This window comes from Juglans regia, chromosome 12 (genome assembly GCF_001411555.2).
Source record: "Juglans regia cultivar Chandler chromosome 12, Walnut 2.0, whole genome shotgun sequence".
NCBI lineage: Eukaryota > Viridiplantae > Streptophyta > Magnoliopsida > Fagales > Juglandaceae > Juglans > Juglans regia.
In genome coordinates this window covers 8,289,405-8,309,489 of record NC_049912.1, presented here as the reverse complement: position 1 = coordinate 8,309,489, position 20,085 = coordinate 8,289,405, and the positions used below count along the sequence as shown (strand labels likewise).

The 20,085-nt window shown below is 36.2% G+C and overlaps 2 protein-coding genes across 6 annotated transcripts; one reads left to right on the top strand and one right to left on the bottom strand.

The window, feature by feature from the left end:
• Window positions 1–1,533: 1,533 nt before the first annotated feature.
• LOC109017231 (heterogeneous nuclear ribonucleoprotein Q-like) lies at window positions 1,534–14,415 on the top strand. 5 transcript variants are annotated; one of them, XM_035683850.1, is made up of 9 exons: window positions 1,534–1,664; window positions 3,302–3,748; window positions 3,839–3,955; window positions 4,045–4,185; window positions 4,281–4,457; window positions 9,542–9,746; window positions 13,539–13,717; window positions 13,801–13,886; window positions 13,986–14,415. In XM_035683850.1, exons 2-9 carry the CDS (start codon window positions 3,323–3,325, stop codon window positions 14,122–14,124), a joined length of 1,470 nt encoding a protein of 489 aa, XP_035539743.1. In that variant the 5' UTR covers window positions 1,534–1,664; window positions 3,302–3,322; the 3' UTR covers window positions 14,125–14,415. The 5 variants fall into 5 exon arrangements, with proteins under 5 accessions (XP_035539743.1, XP_035539744.1, XP_035539742.1 ...); XM_035683851.1 differs by having other exon boundaries at window positions 1,534–1,669; window positions 3,307–3,748; XM_035683849.1 differs by having other exon boundaries at window positions 1,534–1,927.
• Window positions 14,416–17,703: 3,288 nt separating this feature from the next.
• On the bottom strand, window positions 17,704–19,760 carry LOC108999306 (3-ketoacyl-CoA synthase 1-like). Its single transcript, XM_018976187.2, has one exon. The coding sequence runs from the start codon at window positions 19,446–19,448 to the stop codon at window positions 17,856–17,858; it is 1,593 nt and encodes a 530-aa protein (XP_018831732.2). The 5' UTR covers window positions 19,449–19,760; the 3' UTR covers window positions 17,704–17,855.
• Window positions 19,761–20,085: the final 325 nt, after the last annotated feature.

Sequence of the window (20,085 nt, the reverse complement as noted above, 5' to 3'; positions counted from 1 at the left end):
GGAAATTTCGAAAAAGCTAAGTCCAAGTAAGCGGGGTTCTTATGCTAGGTTTTGCATTAAAATAAAATGAGTTGAGGTTGACTTTTTGAAAAATATACATATTTGGTTATGAAAAGAAATTTGAACTACCTCAGTTATTTGTTTTGCATTATTCATGAGATTCTGTTTAAGAATAAAGTATTTTCTATCATGACTGGTGTAGATATGAACTTATTTTTGACATTCTATTTCTGATTTATGTAAAAAGAGCGAATATGAAAATTTGTGCATAATTATGTAAATATGCTTTGGATTTGCTTTGATTGCGAAGATGATACAATTTTGTTCAGTACTCTATTTGGATAAGATGTGATTTCTGAAAACTTTTGGCATGACTCTTTGATTCTGAATTTGATTCTGTTTCCGCTCTGTTCAGTTATGGCCCTGCCACTGGTTATAATATTGGATACGGCCCAACCATGGGTTATAATAGTGGATACGGCCCAACCACGAGTTATAGTAGTGGATACGACCCTACCACGGGTTATAGTAGTGGTCTCTGTTTTGAGTGCACACATTGGTAACAGAGTGATTTATGTTCTGCTTGGCTATCCGTAGATGCACAACCCTACCACGTGGGTTATACATGGCTTTTGTTCTGATATGATGTTCTGATGATGATGATGATCATTTATGTTATGTCAAAGAATATTTTTGAATGAAATTATTTCTAAATTTTCGCTCTGATATTTTGATAACATGTTTTGCTTCCGCACTCTGAAAATGAAAATGTTTTATTCTGCATTCTGATTTCTGTAAATGCTCATATTTACACACTGATATATGTTCTCTACTTACTGAGTTGTTGATAACTCACTCCTTATCTCTATATATTTTTCAGATAATTTTGATGGTTCAGCTGGAGAACAAGAGTAGGAAGTTTTAGCAAGATGTGATGATCAAAGTAGAATAAGTGCCTGAGGGTACAAGTGCTTATTTGAGAGTTGTAGTTAGTAAACTGATTTTATTTTTCAGGTATTTTGATTTGATGAGTTAAGGATAATTTCGAGTTTTTGAGATATTTTAATTTATGTTATTGAGATTTTCTTTATTGTCCTCATGGAGGAACTTAGATATTTGGATTGATTAAATGGATTAATATTTTATGGAATTTTTTAGATTTTATAGTTGTATTATTTAAGTTAATTTTAGATATTAAGAGTTAACTCTCCGGACCTCCGAGAATGGGGTGTTACACATCATCCTCACATTATACTTCATATATAAATTTTTTATTTTTTATTTTTTATTAAATGTATAGTATATGAATAATGAGTAGAATAAATCAATTAATATAAAAAGAATAAAACAAAAAAGTTAAAAAATATAAAAATAAATATGATATATGAGCGTGTAAGGATGATGGATAGGAGAGCTAAAATTAAAATGAGTTGGTATAAAGTGGCACGGTTTGCGTAGGGGTGTAAACTTTCTCGGGGCTAAACCCATCCGCTCTGTATCCTGGCGGCTGCCTCTCGTAGTCGCATTCCCAAACATAGGGAATGATGAAAACCCCATTTGGAGGTCTCGCGTTCGTCGTATAAAATACATCCCTCGAGTCTTTCTGTCTCTCGCTCTCTCCACAGAGACCCCCAAAAGCAAAAACCAAATCCTTAACCCCACTGGTATGGTATGCAAAACTCTCACTTTCTATATTCCTGTCATTCTCGGCATTCAATTTTATTTGCCAAAAATCACCCCTTATATATATTCTTGGTTTTGCTTCTGATCATTTTCATTGCTCAAATCCTACAAATCTCTCCCATTTCTACCTCCTCATTTTTTGTCTCAGAAAATAATATCAATTTGTGGGTTTTATTCGCCCCTCTAGCTTCATAACCCCTTCATTTCTATGTCTGCTTTGGATTTGATATCTCATCTCTTATATGTGAGTATTCTTTCTCGACGATAGGGCTCAAGATTTATTTTGTTGCACTTTGGAAGATCTTTAATCACGGTTCCTTGTATTTGTATGAGTACTTTTAACACCCCCCCCCCCCCAAAGAAAAAAAAAAAAGCTTAACGATGGGTTAGTCCCATCGATGCAAAGGCATTTAGGTCATCTTTTTTTAATATGTCTAATTGCATTAGTTTTTAGGATTTGGGCATCTCAAGAACACTTCTATCTTTTTGCTGAGCTTTTCTCGTTGTTTATTTTGAGAAATTATATAGGAACGAAGGAGACAAATATTTCTTCGAATCTTGTCTATGTTAGAGTTAGTTTACTGTCACGTACCTGCTGCTTCTCCATCAACCCAGTAACTAAACTGATGATCAAGAACAATCAAGAAACTCAAGAATTCAAGATGAAACCCAAGAAACCATTTATCATTTCTTGGAAGAGATTTTGGAGTAATCTCTCAAACTCCAAAAACAATTCACACTTTAACATCCAAAAAACTGAATTCAGAATACACTACAATCATCCTTCTATACCTACGGCTACTCTCATTACACGCATCGTTTCATTCTAAAATTACTGCTAAAACGGCGTCGCATCTAGTAAAAACATTGCTGCCTGTGTTAAGCTTCCACGCGAGTTGTAACAGAAAATAACAGAAAGCAACTGCCTTTGGCATCAAAACAGTGCGTGGAGGAGCTTTAATGAAACGGTGCGTGGAAGCTGAATGCAGGCAGCAATGTTTTTACTAGATTCGATGTCATTTTAGCTGTAATTTTAGAATGAAACGATGTGTGTAATGAGAGTAGCTGTAGGTATAAAAGGATGATTGTAGTGTATTCTAAATTCAGTTTTTTGGATGTTAAAGTGTGAATTGTTTTTGGAGTTTGAGAGATTACTTGAAAATCTCTTCCAAGAAATGATAAATGGTTTCTTGGGTTTCATCTTGAATTCTTGAGTTTCTTGATTGTTCTTGATTATCAATTTAGTTATTGGGTTGGTGGAGAAGCAGCAGGTACGTGACATTTACATATAGCTTTTTGTGCACGCAATTGATCAACATTTTTGGACAAAAAGTGGGAGGTTGGAGTTGCAGTTCTTGCAGCCAAAGGGTTCACACGACTCGTGTACCATCGTGGCACTATGTATCATATCTTACATCCATCCTTTACGTCCTTTTTGGACAGTGCGTGGAGGCTACCATGAAATCCCTTTTTGAGTACAAAAGGCTCTTTCCCTCGATTTCTCCTTGCTTCTCACCATTTTCATTATCATGAAAATTCTTATTTGTTCATTGTATCCTCCGTCAATACCATCTGTGCCTGTTGATATTTTGTGCTGATTAGTAATTGGATGACAAAGCATAGGGCCTGAAGGCGAGATATGGCAGAAGGCACGGAAGTTGAAGAGCGGGTGGATCTTGATGAGGAGAATTACATGGAAGAGATGGACGACGATGCTGAAGAACAGATAGATGAAGATGTTGAAGAACAATTAGATGATGATGGAGTAGATGGAGGTGAGTATGAAAATGTTGAAGAGAATGTTGAAGAAGTACATGAGGACTCTGTAACTGAGCCTAGTGGGAAAGACCAATCACCAGAAGCAGATAGAAGCCACATTGCCTCAGAATCCATTGAAGATGAAGAAAAGCCGGCTGCTTCTGTTGACAATGATGAGAAGGAGAAGCATGCTGAACTTCTTGCCCTTCCTCCCCATGGGTCTGAAGTTTTCATTGGTGGACTTCCCCGTGATGCCCAGGAAGAAGATTTGAGGAATCTCTGTGAGCCAATAGGCGAAATTCTTGAGGTTGGAACTGCACCCACTATTGCTTGCTAAATCTTTTTTTCTCCTCTTTCCATTGGTATTGCAAGGTTTTATTCTATTATTGTTGTTCAGGTAAGACTGATGAAAGATAAGGAAACTGGTGATGCCAAGGGTTATGCTTTCATAGCATTTAAAACAAAAGAGGTTGCACAAAAGGCCATTGAAGATATACATAACAAAGAATTCAAGGTAATCATGGTGCTTATTTTAGAGAGTACTATCTTCTTGTTAGACTATTGCTGCTTGGCGGTATTATTTGATATCTTTTATTACTGCAGGGTAAAAATTTAAGGTGTTCGTTATCTGAAACTAAGCATAGATTATTCATTGGTAATGTTCCTAAGAGCTTAACTGAGGATGAGTTTAGAAAATTCATTGAGGAGGCTGGTCCTGGAGTTGAAAACATTGAACTTATAAGGGTAGGTTTCAAATTGAATATTGCTTTGACGATACTACAACATTTGATGGTTGTGAATGCTTAACTTGTGGGCAACATTGCTGTGGCTATTTGCAGGATCCTCAAAATCCAAGCCGAAATCGTGGTTTTGCTTTTGTGTTATATTACAATAATGCTTGTGCCGATTACTCAAGGCAGAAAATGCTAAGCTCAAATTTTAAGTTGGATGGCAATACCCCAACTGTCACCTGGGCTGATCCGAAGAGTGCACCTGATCATTCAGCTGCTTCTCAGGTAAATAAGTTACTGTGGAACAATATGAGTCCTTACAAAATATACTTATTAACTTCAAACTGGAATTAAAATGGTCAATGTTTATCGTCATGTGGTTCCCATCCCTTTTGTTTTTTGAAGAGGGAAGGGGGGATTATTAGTTATTATTATTTATTTGATTTTCTCCAATCTAAATTTGGAGAAGCAATTTGTTGTCCTGCACAATGATGTTGGGGATGACATTGGCTGTACTTAATCAAAGATTGAACCTCCAAGGGAGTGCACAATCTGTAGTGAGCACTAGATTTATAATTTATTAGTGTGAAAGTCAATCTTCCTCTCTTTCTCTCTAGACGCACTCACACACACAACCATTGATATAAATCTATAAAAACTGTGGAGAAAGAATTATGAACTATAAGAAAAATGTATTATTCTGTTTGACCACAGAACTTATTAAATCGACCACTCCAGGCTGATTCCTGCAAATTCAAAACTCTCTTTCTTATATTCTGTTTTAGAACCATGATTCTGTTCTTTTTTTGGTCTTGTATGAAAATATGAGAGAATTACTTAAGGTATATTAACTTTTTCATCTTTGTATTCGGTTAGAATGGTAGAAACATTCTTACCGATGAGATGAGATGAGATGAAAAATTACATCTATTAATCTTGTATACATTAATGTTTTAGAACCATTAATCTTGTCTATGTCCAGTATACTTAGTTACTTCTATTGATATATATAAGATTTTTACTTTAAAAAAGAAAAAAGAAAAAAGAATGGTAGAAACATTAAGGCCTTGTTTGGTTACACAAATGAGATGAAAAATCTATAAATATTAGCGAGATAGTTTGTGAATAGTAGTGAAATGATTTGAGTTAAAATGTTTTATGTGGTTTTGGGAAATGAGATAAAAAATTGAATAAAAATATTATAAAGTTAAAAATATTGTTAGAATATAATTTTTTAATATTATTTTTATTTTGAGATTTGAAAAAGTTGAATTATTTTTTGTATTTTGTTTGGAAGTTTGGAAAAGCTGTAATGATTAGGTAATGATTAGATGAAAAAGTTGAAAAGTTGAAAAATTGAAATTAAAAAGTGTTTGTGTTTGAATGGTGTTTAGATGTTGAGATGAGATGAGATGGGTTGAGACCATCTGTAAAACCAAACGGGGCCAAGGATACTAGTATGGAATCTTATTCTTTATTTGGTTGAACATAATTTTTTTATTTTTTTAGTTTTTTATTTTTTTATTTTTATGTCGGAGAACCTTTCCAAGGCAGGGCTCTTCGGACCCACCCCTGCAGAGTAAATCCCGGTCCCGTGCACCGCACTCTCGGAAGTTTCCCTATACAGAACTGGTTAAATCTCTGACTTTTCACCAGGGGGTGTGGCCCCTAGAGATTGTTTGCACCCAAGGGGACCTGGGGGGAGCATACCCCCAAGCCCAAGGCCTTTACCACTTAAGCCAACCCCTAGGGGTTAGAATAATTAGTAGAGAAATGAGTATTTTGTATTGGATTTTCAAATTGAAAGGTATTTATCTTCTTCTTAAACAAGCCTATTCTAGCCAAAATAAAAATGTGGACATTTGAGATCACATACATGAATTGCATTCTTAGTGAAGCTATTTGGATTCAGACCATATTCTTATTGAAGCCAGTTAATGGGTACATATTTTTTTAGCATTGTATATATATATTTTTTTATCAACATTTAAATACTTGATCAAAATTTTTTTGAATCACGCGACTCGATGAATCTTTCCTTTCATGATTCCAAATTTTAAATTGAGACTTTTTTTCATGTATGAAAATGTGAAAAGCTGAGAGTATATTTATAACACTCTAATTGAAGGCTCAAACCATATGGCCTATACTCCAAAATGACTAGTCAATTATACAATTAGAGTCTCATTAGAACCTTATAAAGAGTAAGAATTTCTCATTCCTAAGCAATGTGGGATCTCATACACGATTTACCCTTATCCTTATCATATGGAGGTATCACAATGTTAAGTTTCTCATCCTAGTGTTTGGTATTTGGTAGGAAGTGTAGAAAAATTGTAGGATAAACATGTATAATTCTATTTCATTTATTTGAAGAGAAAAATGAGTATTGTCTTAAATTTGTGACCATGCACAAAATATCATTACCATGACCTTATAACTTCAGGATATTTATCATCTTGGTAAATGAGAATATTCGAGGCCAGATATGGACATTTGATATGACATAGATAAATTGTATTCTTATTTAAGTTATTTGGATTTATATCATATTTTATTGAAGCCAGTATTTAAATACATATATTCTATTAACTAGCTTTAATACTGCTTCATTAACTAGTTAATAAGTCCACATTGTACCTATCAAAATTAAATGCACATTCTAAACTCATTTATACATGAGTTTAGATGTCCGAATTACATTGTAGATGTTATATTTTTTGGGAAGATAATTGTAGAAGTTTCTTGGGAAAATAGTTGTAGAAGTTCCTCAGGTTTGATCTCTTTTCAAACTGAGCTCTAGGGTTAAAGAAGTTTCACAATGACTTCTAGGTTACGTCCCATATACCAAAATGCTCCCTCCATCCAAACGCCATTGGTTCAGTGATCAAAAACAATGTCATGCCACATCACAACCAATCATAGTATACGTGTCATATATATTCATGGTAAGCTTTGAAAAAAATAAGAAATATGAATTGTCAACATGTCATGTCAGCAGAAACATATAAAATAAATTACAAATATTAAAAAAAATCAACTAAATTAGAAAATAAAAATACATCAAATTTTAACCAAAATAAACTTCAAAATGTTAAAGAAATCATAAACTAAGTTTTGTACAACAAACCAAAATAGTTAAAATTATCGAATAAAATTAGAAATATATATTTCAAAACTTCAAAAAAATTAAACAAAGAAAACTAAAAATGTAACAAAAGGCCACCCACAAGGGGTGGCTAGTTGCAAGTCACAAAAAGCCACCATAGGGTGGCCCTTGGTTGCTGCTCATGAGCAAGGTAGCCCCTTTTTTGTTTTTCTTCTATTTTTTTTTTAATTTCTTTTCTCTATTTTTTTTCAATTTTTATTATGTCTTTTAAGGTCTTTAATATCTTTTCTAATTTTATTTTATAATTTTAACTATTGTGGTTTTTTTCTTTAAATTTAGTTTATTGTTTTTTTTTTTGTTTTAAGTTGAAATTTTTTTATGTTTTTATTTGCTAATTTTGTTAATCTTTTTAAGATTTTTCAATTCATTATATTTGTTGTATATTTTGTATTTTTAAGGTTTTTAATGCTTTTATATTTTATGCTGACTTGGCATGTTGACTGCATTTTTTAATTTGTAAAAACTGATTGTGTATATATATGACATGTTCCATCTATGGTTGGCTATGACGTGACAAATTGTGTTTTCTATCACTAGATTAATAGAGTTTGGATTAAGGGATCTTTTTTGGTTTACAAATCTAATACCAGGGATCTTTGTGAAACTTTTTAACTATAGAAATCATTTTGAAAAAAGGTTAGCCCTCGTAGGCCCTGTATGGTAATTTGCCTTGTTTTTTTTTTGTTAGTATTGAAATGCCTGATTCAAAATTTCATGAATCACACATTTTAACAAATTAATCATTGCTTGATTCTGAATCCGAATTGAAGGGATGCAAATAACCTTTCATGAATCACACATTTTAACAAATTAATCATTGCTTGATTCCAAATCCGAATTGAAGGGATGCAAATAACCTAAGGGCTCTTTAGGATTGTCTAGTAGAATGTTTTGGTTGCATGTGACACCATGCCAATACCCTTAAGTTATTAACACCGCCCAATAGGGAGGTTTCTAATTTCTCCCTCTTGGGCAATGTTCATTAGGGGCTCTCTATTATGGGCTAGGTGTTTTCTCTTATATACACTTAGTGTACTTGGTTACGCCTATTAATATTAATACATTTTTACTTATAAAAAAAAAGTTATTTATAACCAGTGACTTTGACTGACCTAGTTGGCCTTGGTGTTAAGTTTCAGACAGTGACTAGGTGTCTTGATTTTAAGTATCATGTAAGGGTGTTTCATTGTGATACCTCATATGATAAGAATAAAGGTAGGTGGTATATAGGATCTCACATTGCTTAGAAATGAGAAGTTCTTACTCTTTATAAAAGGTTTCATTAGGGCTTCATTTGTATCATTGATTAATCATTTTGGAATATAGATCATGTGGTTTGGGCCTTCTATTAGGGCGTTACAAATGGTATTAGAGCCTATCCCAACCAGAAATGTGGGACTTGAGCCATGCCACCTCTAACGGACACGCCCGACTAGTTCGTCGGGAATTTAAGGGGGGGAAATTGTGATACCCCATTTGATAAAGATAAGGGTATGTGGTATATGAGATCCTGCATTGCTTGGGAATGAGAAGTTCTTACTCTTTATAAGACTCCAATTGTATCATTAACTAGTCATTTTGGAATATAGACCATGTGGCTTGGGCTTTCCATTGGGGCGTTACATTCATGTACATGAAGGATTATGTTTCAATGATATTCTCCAAACTGTATGTTTGATGGACGTAATGTTACTCAAGCTTCTGTGAAATTTTTTTGTTGTATTAGCCCGTGTAAGCTTTTTGTTGTCTTGGCCCATGTAAGCTTTTATTTTTCTTAAATTGCATGCTCTTTGGTTACAAAAAATCTACTCAACCTCCTACTATTCATACAACCTCCACACTCCACATTATTTTTAATTTTTATTATTTTTTTCTTTTATTAAATATTTATTATATAAATAATGAATAAATAATTTAAAATAATTTAAAAAGAATAAACTCAAAAAAAAATTAAAAAAAATATTTAAAATTTAAAAAATTTAAAAAAGTGTAGAGTGTGGAGTGTGGTGGAGGTTGTGTAGCAAAGCTCCTTTGGTTAATAATCATTAATCACTTCTATTTTTCTGTTCAAGTTATAGATGAGTGCTACATGTACTTTTGTGTAAAATTTATGGAGATTGAATTCCTCCATTCGGTACTTATACCTAACAAATATGAGCTTTCGGTCTTACAAAACTGTATGATTTATTTTGGCATTCAGGTTAAGGCTCTTTATGTCAAAAACATTCCCGAGAACACTAGCACTGAAAAAATGAAGGAACTATTTCAGCGCCATGGGGAGGTGACAAAAGTGGTCATGCCACCTGGCAAAGCTGGTGGCAAACGGGACTTTGGTTTCATCCATTATGCTGAGAGGTCAAGTGCGTTGAAGGCTGTTAAAGATACAGAGAAATATGAAATTGATGGTACATTTCCAACACATATATGACTGATGTTTGGTTACATTGAGATTTCTGTCTTTGAATGTACATGTGTATAGTTGATTCTACTTGAAGACATGATGATCAGGGTCAATTTTTCTTGGGTCGATCCCAAGAACTTCCAAGAAAGCTTCAATTAAAGATAAAATAAAAGAAATGGCTAATTTAGACTTTTGAATCTATAGGCAATATAGGTATATGTTCAAACATCAATGTGAATATAATTGACGGGCTTATTACATCATACTTATATTTTTATTTGGTTCTTACATCATTTTTTTATCTTTTTTTATAAGTAAAAATATTATATATATCAATGGGAGTAACCAAGTACAATGGATGTATATAAGAAAACACTTAGCCCATACTAGAGAGCTCCTAATGACCCAAAAAGCCCGTGTAAAACTACCCAAAATACATCAAGCTCGAGTTGGAATAAAGCACCCCTCCCCAACCCCAACCCATTGATTCCTGTAGACTAATACTCTACCCGAAACACCCTATATGAGAACGTCTTCATAATACCCTCCCTCTAGTCTTCCCTCAACTTGAGTTATTGCCCTTAGCATCGTAGTTGATTTCCCAAGAAAGGCGCTTCAACTCTCTACTTTTCTTAAAGCTTGATTTGGTATCACGAGAGTGGCTCGCCTCAATCGCAGTGAGTACTGCTTTAAATTAGTCTTCACATCCTCCATGTGAGAGTCCTCAATATGCTGGATCTCATTAACCTTTTGCAAAATCCAATCCGATGATGATCCAACTATATTGTTTAATGGAGGAAGAGATACCAAGGGGACAACATCTTCCCTTGACATAGTTCCCAACGGAACACTAGGTCCTAAACATTTACCCTCGCAAGGCACCAACGACAAACCCTTATACAAATCCCTTGCCTCCTCAACAACTCCATTGGTATTCTCCATTGGAGATTTTGGATAGGCAGCAAGTCCCTTCACCTCTGGCGACCCTGTATGCGCTACTTCAACGAACCCTACATCTCCTTCAGATGTGGGTTCGGGATTGACCCAGAGTGCAACACAGACTATCGGTCTTTCCTATATCACCTGTGGCGAAGGGCATTCCATTAAGGATGTCTCAACCCCTATACCCGACGTAGAACCCACTTCAAATAACTCAGTTTTCCTTTTGACCTACCACACTCTCTTGGATCTAGGTATATGGACAGGGTCGAATCCAATTTTCCGTTTTCCTTTATCTGAGCTTAAAGGATTCGGGCCTATCTTAGGCTTGTTTCTTACAACCATGTTGCCTCCAATTGATGATGGTAAGTCTATTTTTGAAGACAAGAAAGCGATCGTTGCCTTTAACTCGACAAGATGGGCTTCCATCTCCTTTAAAGTTTTGTGCATCTCAACAAGCTGGTTTTGGGCTTGCGTGATCTGCAGACCACTTACACAGTTCCCCACACTCTGAGTCACCGAAGCTTGACTCGTCTTCAAAGCTGCTGCATATGATTGCCTCGCCAAGTTGATGTTCTCATGATCGAATGTCCTCTTCTGGCTTTCCTTCCCGGAAAAAAGCATATTCATAGCTCTGCGTAATATAACAGCAAACTTCTCCCAGACCTAACCTTCAAACCCTTCAGGAATGACTGCAACACTCCGTTGGCATCCACCATATTTGGTGACAGTTAGATATCTTCTTATTTTTTTATATATATAAGTAGATTGCCTCGCCAAGTTGATGTTCTCATGATCGAATGTCCTCTTCTGGCTTTCCTTCCCGGAAAAAAGCATATTCATAGCTCTGCGTAATATAACAGCAAACTTCTCCCAGACCTAACCTTCAAACCCTTCAGGAATGATTGCAACACTCCGTTGGCATCCACCATATTTGGTGACAGTTAGATATCTTCTTATTTTTTTATATATATAAGTAGTGACAGTTAGATATCTACCATGTACATTGGAGCATCATTGAGCCACAAATGCTTTGTTCCCTTCACGTAAATGTTTTGAGAATTCCAAATTTCTCCCCACCTGTAATACTACTTCCACCGTGGCCACCAGCCATCCTATACCACTATGCCCCATAGCTAACGACCTCCAAACCCTTCTGGTCCTCTCCACAATTTTCATTGAGGACCTCCATTCTTCTAGTAAAACTCAAAAGCCTTTGATTCCACCCAAAAAACACCACCTAACCTATATTAATTTCAAAGCTTCAATATCAAATGCAAGTGCTTCCCCAACTTCATTCCTGACAAATGTTCATGTAGAGATACAAGCACAACACAAGACAAATCTGGTGCACTGAAAAATATGGCTGGCTTGGTGCCGGAGTTACCAGATCTACACCGGCAAAACTGAAGCAGCCAAAAAATACGATCGCCGGAGGAAGACCAACGTCGAAGGGCCCTTAAAGGGTTTGCCAGAGCCCGTCGACCTTGTTTGTGGCAGTGGAAATGGGGGGAGCACAAGATCGACGGAAATATTGCCTCTGTAAAAAAATGAAGGAAAGGATTTTGTGAAAAAAAAACCAGGTCGCCGGAGAGAGGACCTATGCCAAAGGGCCCTCGAAGAAGTTGCCGGGGCCCGTCGACCTTGTCTATGCTGGCGGTGAGTTGTCACTCGCCGGTCTAGGGTGGGTGGCTGCGTTGTTTAGGGACTCTAGGTTTTTCTCTCTACTAGGTTTTCTATCGGCAGAAGAATCCTAAGAGAAAATGTTCTTACATCATGCATTTCTAGATGAAGAATGCAATGCTTTTTCATCATTTTGACTTATGAATGGAATGATTAGATCTAATGCCTGTCTCACAGTTCTAGTATTTGCTGTTAGAGTTTATTCTTTTCAGGGAAAATTATACTTACACCCTTAAACTACTACGGTTTTGCACTTTACACCCCAAATTACAAAGACTTACATATTGCATCCTCAAAATACTAAAATTGACACTATGCACCGTCCCTTAAGATTTGACCATCAAAATTGTGTTACGTCACATATTTTTCATTAATCTAAACGGTTAGGATTAAACGGGGGTCCAAAATTTTTAGTTTTGCATAGTTTGAGATATAATGTGCAGTTTTGGTACTTTGGGCTGCAAAGTACAAGACCCATGATAGTTTGAGGGTGCAAAATGTATTTATCCTTTCTTTTCAAAAAGTTGAAATCCAGCAACTTCTATTACTATGTTTAACTGTTTCCAAGCTGATGACTGTGATGAGAAACTACAACTTAAGGAACCTTTACAGATTGAAGTTCGTTTAAGGTGATGTTTGGATGTAAAGATAGTTTTATGAATAGTGTAAAAGTATTTATAAATAGTTGTAAAATCTATTATAGAGGATGTTTTAGAGTTTAAAAAAATGGTAAATTTTTAATGTTTTTGGATGATATAACAAGTAAATTGGAAAAAAAAAGTGTACCAAAAAAACACAGCCACCTCGGGGTGGCTTCTGTATTTTATTATGTTTTCATATGCATTTTTGGGAATGAATGTATCTTTGACTCAAAAATCATCTCCCCACGTTGGAGGGATTTTAACTTCCAAACATTGCCTAAATTTTGGAGGAATGAAAATGTCGTAGTCATTTTGGCTGAGGTATTTATGTTAATGTCAAAGAACTAATGAAGACTGCTTTCATTAACTCCATATTCATTTATTTCTTAATTAGATGTTATTTTGTCCAATGAAAAATCTGAGTTAGTTGATGAACAGGGCTAAGAAGGTTTTCTTTTTTCTTCCCTTTTTTTTTTTTTTTCTGTGTATCTGTTATTCCACCAGTAATTTGTTCAATGGGATTTGAACTGCAGGCCAATTGTTGGAGGTTGTACTTGCTAAACCTCAGACTGATAAAAAATTTGATGGTGCGTATCCCTATAATGCTGCGCCTCATCCAAACCATCTTCCACATTCTGGTTATGGTGGTTTTGCCGGTAATCAATATGGGTCAGTAGGGGCTGGATATGGTGTCGCCACTGGTTTCCAGCAGGTATTTGCATGTATTTGTATGCATGTTCTCACATAGTCAATGTACTAGTCGAAACCATCTCATGGATTTTTACACTTGAACAGCCAATGATATATGGTAGGGGTCCAATGCCAGCAGGAATGCACATGGTTCCAATGGTATTACCAGATGGTCGCATCGGCTATGTTCTGTAAGTTACCATTAATTTATTTTGCAAGTGATTTTTCTTTCTAAGTTTTGTTATCATTTAAAGATTAAGATTTTAAACAACCTTTTTTGACTTTTGTAGTCAGCAGCCTGGCGTACAGATACCTCCTCCTCGGCCTCGTAGAATTGATCGGAACAATCCTTCAAGTGGACCGCCGGCTCGAGCAGGAGGTAGTGGCAGTGATGAAGGCAATCGGGGCAGGAGATACCGACCCTATTAGTGGTCGAGGACCCTGCAAACCGTGTTGTTGTTTTGGGAAAGCAAACATGTGTTAAATGAAACAAAATAACATCCCCAACCCTCTCTGGCATAAAGCAAAAACCAAAGAAAAAGAATGTAGAATTTAGAAGTGAAATGTCCTACAAATGTTGGAGCCCAAGTCCCATTAGGTGATAATTAACGGTATGAGTATTTAACTCTCATCTTTTCTGCGTGTAATAGGATTTCTTTGCATTTTTTGTTGATACTTTTGACGTCAGAGCTATAGAGACATGCTACCATTATGCATCAATGTCCGACTTTATTTTTAATGCGGTTTCTTAATTTTATGGCAGCTACACTAGGATTAGGAGCTTGTCAAATGTGATAGTGACGAGCTTGGTAATAGAAACTCCGGTGCATGGTCCACAATGCTTTGGACTTTCTAAAGTTGACAGCGGGAAAGTTTAAGGATCATGTCCCGTACCTTCCCAACTGCTAAACAGGGAATCACTCACTGAAACCCTGATGAAAATAAATAGCCTAAGAGAAAATTTACAAAAAGAAAGCAGACAAATTGATGTGTTTAAATTGTAAAATTATTTTTATTGTAAGATAGAATGGCATGAAGTTTGTTTTTTTTTTTTTGGAAGGTAGAACAAACTTTATTCATTCATAACGGGACTTTATAATTTTGATCTGAAACATATAGAACACAAGCTAACTATTGCTTTTAAAGCTTTCCAATACACAAATTTCTTTGGTTTGTGCATGTGACTCATGCACCGCTCCATTCAATGAGATTTTTGATCGGCACTTTGGGAATCTTGCAGGGGGTGTGTGGTGGTCGCCTGGCTTCGGAGAATAATAGATCTACATTTTGCCTTACTGCGAACGAAAAAGTAAACAAAACTAAAAAAATAAAAGAAAAACTAGGGAGAAGAGGGAGGAGAGATGAGGGAGGGAGGAGTCAAAGCTCCAGCCCCTCTTCTCTGGTCTGAGATTCTTTTTTTTGGAAGGGGGGGGGGGGTGGTTTGGGGGGAGAAAAGGGAAAAGAGAGAGAGCTGAATGGCATGAAGTTGGTCCTGCAACAAACATTCTCAAATAAAGAACAGAGAGAACTACAACAAAAAGAACTTCATAAGCCGAGGTGTCTCTTTGACGGAGTTGTAGACCAAACATTTTCTCAAATAAACAGAGGTCATTGAGTTTTTTTAACTAATGAAAACTGATCATCTTTTTTACGACGCCGCTAACATAGACAAGAAACTTGGTTGATAATAAAAATTCTAGAATTTTAGGATTAAAGTCTAAAGATTGCGTATTCATCATCCCTTTATAAATCGGCCATGGTAATATTGTCAAAGCCGCTGGCTAGTCTTTCCACACTTCTGCCAAAAAGGGTAGATACTAGATAGTGAGCAGGGGAATTTTATTATGGCTTGTGAAGACAATTTCCACTTTCTAAGATTGATATGAGTAGTTTGAAATAAAAAAGGAATTAGAAAAAGAGGAGAGAATATTATATGCTACATTTTTATTAGGGATAAAGCCCAATCATGGTTCTTTAACAAATTAAAGTCTTGCCAAAAGCAAAGAGAAGATAATATAAAGTTGTAATTCAACAAGGACACAAGGCTCAAAGAGAAGAGTATGTACTCATAATATTATATAGTTGGTTTCACTTCCTTAAAATCTATAGAAGTAAGTTTTATGCTATGTTTGAATGTTGAGTTTTTTATAAATAGTAGTAAGTTGAGATGGTAGAATGAGTTTTGTGAGGTTCACTTAAGATGAGTTTCAACGTGTTTAGATGTTAAGATGAGTTTAGATGTATTTATGAGAAGTTGAAAAAGGTTGTGAACTTCTTGTGTAAAGAAGTATTGAATTGAAAAAAGTTGTAGATCCTACTTGTAAAGAGGTCTTGGTCTTGAGTTGAAATAAATTTAATAACTTGAGAGTTAAGTATTTAGATGTTAGATTTAGTTTAAATTTACACTGAATTGAATTGAATTCAGATGATTTTAACAACTAAACGAAGCCTTAATTTCGAACCTGTGTTTTTTGTTATTGTTATTTTCTGCATTTATTTTACCGTGCAAGTCACAGATGGACACCATGTGCACAATAACTATGGGTCATCTCTGTTCTCACTTTATCATATGATTAAAAAGAATATGATATCTTGTACTAAAGATAATATTATATAGTCGATTTCACTCCGAGGTAAGTTTTAGTATCGAATTATCACATAAATCATTGCGTCTTTTGATATATGTCTACATACAACTAGTGAATAATAAAATTAAATATATAAATGGAGAAATAAACTTAAAAAAGGAAAATTGACTCCAAATTTGGGCAAAAGATTGGGTGAACAAACCTTGCCTACAAGTCCCAATCAAGCTGTGGATGGAATCAATTAAAGCCGTTGATAAAGCTACCACTAGCATGTATAGGGAATGTGACAAAAATGCATGCCAACATTGACCCATAGCCACAAATTAAGCAGAGGTTCGGACTATATATAGGGTAGATATATCAAACAAATTATACTAAATAATTAAAATAGCCAAACTACACGTCTTCTTCACCAGAGTACGTTAAACGACAACGTCATAGCAAAGGGCTCTCTTCGTCTTGGCCACTAATTAAGCGTACGTGTCGTGATTGCTCGCATGCAGTTGGAGGTGGTCAAATTTAGAATTTCTCAATAAGTTTGTCTCTATTTTATTTTCTAAAATGGAGAAAAAATAGTTGGCCACTCGAAGACTAATAAATGTTATGTAATTCATTTACGCCTCTCATGACATCTAACAATTTTTTTTTTTTAAAAAAAAAAAAAACTCAAACAAAGAATAAATAAAAATTTTGAATTCGAGAATTTTGAATCGAGAATTTTGAATCGAGTCGAGCTCGATCGGTAAATCAAATACCGGTTTGGCTCAACTCGATTACAACTCTTGAAGAAACCATCATGACATTCCACTTAAATCACAATTTGATCTCAAAGAGAATCAAAATTACTGTAAGATGCATGGGGCTCGTTCCCACAAGTTCGCCCCTACCATTTGAGCTACCAACGGATGGATTACAATTCGAAATTAAGGAGTGAAGTTGAATATTAATCTGACTGGTTTAGTTAAATAAGTTGAATTAGAATTGACTTATACACAGCACGATTCCAATTTGACACGACGCAAATCCATACAACAAGACATTGTCATTCCTACATTCTCAATAAGATATATATATATATATATATATTTTTTTTTTATATATATTCAATATTCAATGCACTTACCGACTATATAACTACCTATCTAATTGTGAGATGTATACAAGATTGCACTCTCGTGCAGCAATCATGAGTACCAGTACTGTATCTATTTATAATAAGGTCACGTAACGATTTAATATTATTACATAAGAATATATAGAAGAGTATTTTAGTAAATATTTGCATGTTATTATATCATATATAATTGATCGTACAAATAAAAAAGGAAAATATTATTTTATATCGTAGATTTTATTATTTTAAATCATATTAATTCATATTTCATACAAATTAATATGATTAAAAACAATACAACTCGTACTAAAATAGCAATATTCTTCTCAAATATAAGGGTAGGAAAAAAAAAAAAAAAAAAACCACACATACAGTCATATTGCAGCTCCCACATGGGCACATGGAGTACTGTACCTCGGCCTCCACGCAGAGCTGCGCCACACGTACAGTGATATATCCTACCCAACAGGAACCTTAACCGGGTAGATATCAATGGAGTCTACCCAGGGGTTACCTCGGCTGTCGCCCACCGGAATCGGCCTCAGCGCCCTCCAAACTGCGCTGTTACACTTGAATCCCGAGCCGAAAGCAATTTGCCAGACTCGATCACCGGATGAAACACGGCCCTTCGCCTCCGTATAAGCCAGCTCGTACCACAACGAGCTACTCGACGTGTTTCCGAAGCGGTGCAGGGTCATCCTTGACGGCTCTAAGTGCCACTCACTCAGCTGCAAGTTCTTCTCCAACTCGTCCAACACCCCTCTTCCGCCTGCATGTATGCAGAAATGTTCGAAAGCCAGCTTGAAGTTCGGTATGTATGGCTTTACCTTCGCTTTCAGGATCTTCTTCCTCACCAGCGTAACGAAGAAGATGAATTGCTCGGAAAATGGCAGAACCAGAGGACCCAGGGTCGTGATATTCGTTTTCAATGCTTCTCCGGCCACCGCCATTAATTCTCGAGCGAGGGAAACCCCGACAAGTCCTTTATCATCCTCTCTCTGGTAGACACAGTTGTAATTTTGGTCGTCTGCGCCTTTGTGGGTTCGAACCGTGTGGATGAGCTCATACTTAGATCGGCCCCGATCCTGTGCCCTGTTCGATAAGAGCACTGCCGCGCCCCCCATGCGGAAGATGCAGTTACTTAACAACATCGACCGGTCGTTGCCGAAGTACCAGTTGAGAGTGATGTTTTCGGTGCTTACAACGAGGGCGTACGTGTTGGGGTTTGCATTAAGAAGATCTTTTGCGAGGTCGATCGAAATAAGGCCGGCACTGCAACCCATGCCGCCAAGGTTGTAGGACTTAATGTCGGTTCGGAGCTTGTAATGGTTGACAATCATGGAGGACAGAGATGGGGTTGGATTGAACAAGCTACAGTTAACAACAAGGATTCCGACGTCTTTTGCTCTAATGCCAGTTTTTTCAAAAAGCGCATCCAATGCTCCGAACATGACAGCCTCAGCCTCGGATCGGGCCTCTTCCATGCTTAATTTTGGGGGTCTGGACGTAATTCCTTTTGGCAGATATGTCTCGTCGCCAAGACCCGACCTGACCGTTATTCGTCTCTGAAACTGGAGACTCTCCTCCTGGAATGCTCCACTATCTTCACTCATCTTCAAGAAAAAATCGCCGGTCACTTTCCGTTCGTTGTCCGGCTTGTAACATGCAAAGTCTACGAGATAAACGGGCTTGGAACGCTTGGCTCGATAGATGCAAAAAAGGATGAGAAACAAAGCAGAAGCAGCCGATTTCGTGCCTGCATTAACGAGGTCATCGAACACAACCCTCCGGTTTATCCATAACTCAGAAACTCCGTCCAGCTTTAAACCAGTGACCTGAAGCAATAAGGAAAAGGCCAGAGGCAAAATCATAACGAACATCAGAATAGTGGCAGGGGTGCATGAGTACCCATAGCCTAATTTGACGTACTTGAGCTTCACGGACTGTAAGAAATCCGGCAAACGTCGCCGGATTTTGATAACAGCCGAGGACGAGTCTTTAAACGCCATTTCCGCAGTTAGTCTCTCGTTATCCATCTCTATGCTATTCATAATCTAAATTTTCAGTAGTAGTGAACAATTTGCTTGTTCTTTTGGGTTCTTGAACAAAGTCGGTGGGGGAAGCTGAGCTATCTTAACCCTCCAAAGAAAAAGGATATATATATATACACATATACACGTATACACACACACGCTGAATTGAAAGCAGAACCCTACACGTACGGTTTGTTGCGTGAGAGATCTGAACCTGAAATGAATACTGAGGAGCTGGAATAAGGAAGACAGCTATGCTTGGAATAATTTAATATATATTGACTGAAAGCTTGTGGTGATGGTCTATCACTCTATTCTCTTGAATCAATGGGATCGAGGTAGTTCGAAGAATGGATAGATATGTAGCTCAACAACCCTACGTTATTTAACATGGTACGTAGTAAATATTCAAAAATTTAAATCAAAATCTGGTTTGTGAATTGTTGTTCCCTTTGGAATGTCGAGATGTTTTTTTTTTTTTTCTTTTTGGGGCAAGTAGTTTTTTTATCTTGGAAATAGTCTGCATGGGTAGGTACTGTTTCACATGCAAATTTTAAGTAAAGGAATTCCATTGGAATTAGGGGATAATTGAAGAATATGTTGGGAATTAAGGGGTTAATATGTGAGGAAGAAAATAAATTGGTGGGTGGCGTAG